Source organism: Geospiza fortis, unplaced genomic scaffold, assembly GCF_000277835.1.
Source record: "Geospiza fortis unplaced genomic scaffold, GeoFor_1.0 scaffold381, whole genome shotgun sequence".
NCBI lineage: Eukaryota > Metazoa > Chordata > Aves > Passeriformes > Thraupidae > Geospiza > Geospiza fortis.
In genome coordinates, this window is record NW_005054348.1 from 5,251,924 (window position 1) to 5,259,375 (window position 7,452).

At 35.4% G+C, this 7,452-nt stretch overlaps 1 protein-coding gene across 1 annotated transcript in view; it reads left to right on the forward strand.

Annotated features, from left to right (window-relative positions):
* WDR27 (WD repeat domain 27) overlaps nt 1-7,232 on the forward strand; it is an 89,531-nt gene extending 82,299 nt beyond the window's left edge. Inside the window, 1 exon segment of the mRNA XM_031058779.1 lies at nt 6,475-7,232. Coding sequence (XP_030914639.1) covers nt 6,475-6,619 — 145 coding nt within the window. The 3' untranslated portion in view covers nt 6,620-7,232.
* Nucleotides 7,233-7,452: the final 220 nt, after the last annotated feature.

Consider the following 7,452-nt stretch of genomic DNA (forward strand, 5'->3'; position numbering starts at 1 on the left):
TGGTAATTTTTTTCCTAGTTATTTAGGTTGAGAAAAAAACCAATATGATAACATGGAGGAAATCTAGAGTGCTTAGGGATTCATAGAAGAAAAAAGCAAGCAAGCAAACAACCAGCAACAAAAAACAAAATGAAACAAAAAAACCCCAAAAGCCAGAAAACCCCAAAAAAATACCCTACACTACTAAACTCAGTATTTCCAGATTTGTGAACATAATTTGAAATGGATCTTACATAACTGTAGTGAAGAGTCCAAGAACAAGTTGATCAAGTAATTTTAACACATCAAAAGAATTATTGGGAGTTACTAGTTTTACTTGCCTATAAAAATGTCATATTAAATGAAATAGATGAGAATTCTGCTTTTAATAAGCACATAAATAATATTTATTAAAGGCTGACAGCAAAGAAATGCAGTACTGAAGTGCTGAAGTAGGTAATACTTTTAAAAGCATTATGCATTAGAGAAACTTCCCAGGAGGTTCCAGATGAACTTAATCTGAGTCTTAAGGGAAGACAAAAGGTTTTAAAACTAAAGTAATAAGATGGGAAAACAGGGTGGACAGCACTGAGTGAAGGTGGCCCTGGATGACCGGTCAGGCTTATCACAAACTTGGTGGCAGAAGGGTAATCAGGGGAGGCACTACAGTGCATGCCTACAAAGTGTGCAGGGAACACAGACTGCACCTTGCTGGCAGTGGAGTTATGCTTTACATTAAAGAGCATAGAAGAGAGGCAAATTAATAAATCTCAACAATAATGAGTCCTGAAGTGGCTGAAATTCCAGTCCTATATGGGAAGAATAGAATATTTGTACATCTAGTTATCTTTAAATGTATCTGTTCATTTGTTTATGTGACTAGTGACAATACTGGATATGGCAGATCAGTTACATTTTCATAATTCTTTTGGTCAGATTCTGCACATATAGGTTGTCTGGAAAAATGTTTTTATTCCTTGTCCTCTCTACAGCCCCAGCTTACTAACTTTGAGACATTGTTTTCCTCTTACAACTTCAATCTGTTGAATAATTTGTCTTTCCATACAATTATCCTTCCCATCAATTCTATAAAACACTTTGTCCTCTTTAAGACAAAAAGCCTACCTAGAGCATCTCTACATGAACATCATCAGTGGGTCCTTTAAAAGCTGTTTATTCATGGTGGCCTCTGATACTGAGTCCCTCTGAATAGGCAAGCCACCTCTGATATGCAGAGCATATCAAATACAGGAATTAGAGACACTAAAATTGAGAAACCCTATCCATGCACTGAGCATAATGGGAGGGAAAATGTGAGCGTGTCATCAACAAGTACTATAAAAACTGAAGTGCTCACTTTGAGTGACATTACCTGTACTTACCCCTCCATGGTTATATGTGTATGATACACCCCAAGGAATCATGGTTAAAAGCTCTTAACCTGTTTTTTGTATTTTCTTCTCAATTCTCATTTCTGCAATAGGAGAGCTATTTAAGAATAAAAGTTTCTGTCTTCTGTCTGAAAAAACCCCATGTGGCTTTGATCTAACTGATTGAATGCTTAAGAGTGCAGCTGTCAAATTAAACACTCATCTTTCAAGAAAACAAATCTTTCCAAAGTGCTACTTACATGTCTTCTGTTCTTGGCTTAAACTACAAAATCAGAGTTGGTAAAGCCTTCATGCACTATAGATCATAAAGGTGATGAATTCTTCATTGCTTTAGACTCCACTTTCTGAACAGGAAAAATATAGTAAAATCCAATTCCATAATGTCTCCTTTTCCTGTTGCTCTTGCTTGTTGCTAGTTGTGAAACAAATGCAAAATTCAAGAGCATTGGTTCTACTTATGGCCTCTTATTTTCATAGAATAGTTTGAATAATGAAAGCTGAAAATACTAACCTCCTAAAAACTATATTTCCATCTGTTCTGCTTAGATACTGGACTTTTGGCCAGATGATACTTTTTGTTGTGCAGCCCGTGGATTTCTTAAAAATTTGTGTCCCTACTTGCATATTATGCATACTTATACTAACTGAAGGAAAACAAAAGGATGCTATGTACCTTTTATGTGAAACCAGCTGGAATTGCTTTGATTCTTCTTATTTCCGGAAATGGAGTATCTTGAAGCCTTCCCTGGATACATACACATATATATATGTGTATGTTGTGTGAAATATTAAAACAAAATATTAGTTTGATGCATTTCTATACAAATTCAACTGTTTGTGTTTGTGGCTTAAGAAAATCCGGGTATCTAATTTGCAGCATGGTCTTTGGGTTTTTTTTGGTGTGGTATCACTACAGAAACAAATTTCCCTCCAACCAAAGGTAATTCTAGAAAAAATATATACATTGTGTTATTATGAAAGGTAATGAAGTAGACAATGTCTTGAAAATCATAGTGTTAACTCACAGCCTTCCAACACTGCATGTCACTGGTTGAGCTTAAATATCCAATAAACTTTTATATGTTGTGCAGACCATGAAGTAGAAGAGAGCTGTGTTCAAGAACTTGCTCTCCTCCCCATTCTGGTGCCAAATGTCATAGGTACTTTTAAAAGCTTGAATCTTTTTGTTGAAAGCTGAATATGCACAGAACTTCAGTCTTGTCCTCTGTCCTTGAAGGTCTTTTCTTCCCTCATATATATCTGTTGATATAGAAAATAGTCTACACTTTCATAATATTCCATCATGTTCTAGTGTTCGTCCCATAGGAAGCCTTTACATAGGTGTCAAATTATTCACAAGACTGATGCCAAGATTTGAATATGTAATAGTAAGACATAATTAGTTTGGGAATTTAGTTTGGTTTTATTTTTTTCCCCTTTTTAATGATGGGTAGTATATTGACTTAACTACTATAGAGATTTCAAGTATTATGTAAAACACAGTTTTGGAGCAGCATGTTTGGGAGCTGAGGGATTTGAATGAAGTAACATGCTTGCATTATTTGGAAATATAATATTGGCATAAGTTAAACTTTTAAAAGAAATCTCATTGAGATTTCTATGGATTCTAAATACGGTTGATAACACTATTAATCAATTTTAATAGCTCTTAAGTGTGATACATCAGGAATTTCAAGGGTCCTACAGGCTAGATTTTTAGTAACTCTTATCCTCTGTGTTAATACAAATTGCAATTAGCTTTCTCCTATTATTATATTGCTGTTACACTGTTAACTAAAATTTCTATATTGCCTGAACACAAATCTGGCAGAGTTCAAGAAGCATTTGGAAAATGCTCTTGAACACATAGTGTGACTCCTGGGGATAATGCAGGACCAGGAGCTGAACTCAATTACCCATGTGATACCCTTCCAACTCTGGATATTCTATGATTCTATGAAGTATGCCACTTACCTAAATGAATATGCTTTTTCAGCAGTCAGGCATAGAGATTTGTTCTAATATCTGAAGGCTAAACTGGACTCCCTGTGAGTGTGTATTAGCAATTTAGTTTGGATCAGAGATGTGCTTTTGAATCTGCCAGTTGTCCCTACTTATCCCACTTCACTTCTCATTGCTGTGTCCTTAGGGAGGGTACTTTTTGGGCTTGTCTCTGACAACATCAAACTAGAAAATGAACTCAGTGTGCTAACAGACTTTCAGTCTATTGAACCAGAGCAGAGCTAGTTTACATTAACTCATATAATGTCTAAATATATAACCCAAGAAAAAACTGATTTTAAGGACAAAAATCATCAATAACACTGAAAGAATTCAGGATGCTAATGACTAATTGACCCCATCAAACCCTCTATTTTTTAATAAATCTTTCTTTAATGATTAGGCTTTTTTTTTTGTATTATGATTGTTAACTGCCTAATAATTGGTTTATTTTTGTTAGGCTATTGAAACATTGGTTGAGCTAAATGAAGACTACTGGCTCTGTATATAGGTGTATTCCTTTTGTTCTTGGCAAGATATTGAGTGTAACACTTCTCAGGAGAGTTGTGTAGTCAAAGACCAACCTCATTTTATCAACAGTCAAGGAAAACAGGTGGAAAAAGTAAGAGAAAGGGGAAAGGAAGAAGAAGGACTTGAGAGACAACAGTTTAGAGCATATGACCGAGAAGGAGGGATCTTAAAGCCAGGAGGTGCCCATTTTTAGTTCAGCCAACAGTTCACTGATGGGTTTGGTATTACCAAAATTGTGGAGGTGGTTAACTGGAGTAGAAAGATAATTTTTTATGGTCAATGAAAACAGAAGGTCCCTGGAGGCAGAATGTAATAGCAGTGTAGAAAATACATTTAGCAGGTGGAAGCCAAGCTGTGTTTCAGTACTGTCTGAGGATATCACAGAGGGATTGACCACACATTGCAGTTTTTGAGGTTCAGGTTGGACATTAGGGAAAAAAATTGAAAGACAACTAAGAAGGCACTGAAACACTGGAATGAGTTGTGAAATTTCATTGAAATTTTTCAAGATTTAGCCAGACAAAGCCATAGCTAAGCTCATCTAATGTTTTAAGTAGTTGCACCTAGACCAGGAAGATAGACATGACATCCTTAGGTTTCGTAAAATTTCATCTCATTTAAAATTATTTTATTTTAAATTGAAAGCTAAACATGGTTTCTATATGATCTCTTATAGTATAGAATTAATCTCTGATTTTTTCAGGTTATGTTAGTTTTCTTTTGATAACAATGATTTATAATAAAACCATTTTATTTCTTCTTTCATGCACACAACAAATGGCTGCAAAAATTTAGAAAGGACACATTACTTAGGTATTTTACATTTATATCATCTTCCAGTATATCCTGGTTTTGGCAGAGACAGAGTTAATTTTCTTCCTAGTAGGTGATGTGTTTTGGATTTAGTATGAGAACAATGTTGATACCACACTGATGTTTTAGTCGTTGCCAAGTAGTGTTTACACCAAGTCAAGGATTTTTCAGCTTCTCCTGCTCTGCCAGGAAGAAGGCTGGAAGGGCAGAAGAAGTTGTGAGGGACACAGCCAGGACAGATGACTCAAACTGGCCAGAGGGATATTCTATACCATATGATGTCATGCTCAGTGTATATGAACTGAGGGGAAAGCTGGCTTAGTGCATCTGCTTGCAAAGTGTCTAGCCATTGGTCAGTGAGTGGTGAGCCTTGTGATCACTTGTTTTGTATATTATAATTCTTTCATCGTTATTGTTTTCATTAACATAATTGTTATTTTCTTCTTTTTGTGTTCCATTAAACTGTCTTCATCTCAACCCATAAACTTTCTCACTTTTATTCTTCTGATTCTCTGCCCCAGCTCCCTTGGGGTGGAGTGAGTGAATAAGCAAGAGACTGTGTGGTGCTTAGTTGCTGTCTGGGGTGAAATAAAAACACAATAGTAAGTTGCAGAGGTAGATAAAGGCATATTAGAAGTCTTTGGAAGAATGTTATTATCTTAGATATCTGTAAAAAGTAAAGTTGGAGAAATTAGATTGGATGGTTCTGGATATTCTATACTTTCAGGTTACTTAAGTGAGAGAAAAAGAAAAATAAGGGAATATAAGTCACTATCTTGGGAGATAACACTTATGAGAGATTAGAAGAATTGATCATTGGAGATATTGAAGGAGGGAATACAAACCCAAGAAGATCATTTATTGACCACAGAGTTCCTTTATCCAGAGGAATAAAACAAATGAATCAATGTATCAAACAAAGAACAGATCAAGAAAAATGAGGATGCAAAAAGTTAACCAAATGAACTGGTCAGACCATGAGTGGCCTGTTTGGTTCCAGCCCTTCAGATTTTTTATCACTGGTGAGAAATAACTATAAATCCTAATATGCAAGGCCTAAACACCTTGAATTTTTAATTACTAATAGTGTCATTTGTAGACAGTCCCTTTCTTTCTGAGAAACAGCAGGTTTTCAAGTGCTTGTTTGTACGTATAAGTGCAGAAAAAAGTATTGCCTCTTACTTTATAATTAAGATTTTCTCAGCCTGTTGAAAGAAAACTAATGCAGCTGAAGGCTCTTTATGCATGTCTTCAAGACTTGCCTCTTCATAAAATTTTTCAACATACTTTCTTACAAAGGAAATTCTTACTCTACACTTAACACCAATAAAAATCAGAAAACTGTATTTGTTGATATGCCTGATTTAATTCACAGTATTTTCCATATTCATTTATTCCAGCTCATTTTCTTATTTCTTCCATATTCTCTTCTTGAGTCATACACAGTGAAGTCTGTTTGATTTTCTATGTGGTTTTAACATATGCTTCAGTTTTACAGACTGTTGATGTGTTAGCGGATGTTGACACAAATTTGAAAATAGTTGGAAAAGGAAAATCTAAGTGAAATGGAATTTTCAGATTAGCTTGGTTGAGAAGAGTCTATGGTGTTTTTATTTTTTTTAACGAATCCTGGACCTCTTAACATAGAAGTAATTTAAATATCATCTTAATGATCTTCATTTGGTTTGTTGCTCTAAAGCAAACTGCTTACTGGAAAGATCTTCATTAAAGCCACATGTTCTTTTCTTTTGAACTGCAGCTCACCACAGCCACCTTGGATGGCAAACTCCGATTGTTCCTACCCTGATACTCGGCAGCCTGTGGAGCTTTGGCCGTGGTGCTCTGAGAATAATGACTTGCTGAGAGAAAGGAGACTGGTAACTGGCCAGAAGCAAGTGGCATGATATTCCCTTTTAAACTACAGTTTTCTTCTGATGTTATTTTCTGGAGGTTCCACAAGCTGTTCTCAAAGTTTTTCTGCTGTATAGTCTGTTACCTTTATTGCAAAAATAAGGGTGAAGGATCACAAAAAGGAGGAGACTACTCATTCTGACTTTATTCTAGCAAATAGCCGCAGATGTGGCTTTCAAAGGTCTTCTTGGGTTCTTATAGTCAGGTGCATTCTGTAGTGCTTTTCTAGATGGGGACCACTTTAGTCTAAACTGAAAATTCAAGTAAAATAACAAGTGTTCAATTTTTAAAGCTAGATCTGTTTGTGACAAATTTTTAAATTAACCTGACAGAAAGAAGGATTGTATGTCTTTCTGAAATGCCATGAGATTCCTTCTGTTATACTTCTTTGGGGTTGCTGGAGTCTTTGGGGTTACTGGAATCAGCATGGATGTTGTTTGACGTTACAATTTTGCCGGTTTACTATTTATACCACATTCTGTAAATTTCTTAGGGAATACGTGACAAATGTCTTCTCTTTAAAAGAAACTATTTCTGTCTTTTAAATAACTGTTAAATATTTTCAAGAATGTTAAAATAATATGAAAATAAAATTATCAGAAAAAATGTTCATTTCTTGTATTCTTCCTAGGTTACTTGTCTTGCTCTTAGAAAACAGTTTTTAGACAACTTTTTTTTTTGGGGGGGGAGGTGTTAGGGGGTTGGCCAGCCTCACTCTTCATTGGCTTTAGCTAAGAGTAGACAGCATGTATGTGACTGGTGAAAGGAGATGGAGTTTTTATTTTCCTTGCAAAATTGTGCTGCCTTTTCAAAGTTAAATTTCCCA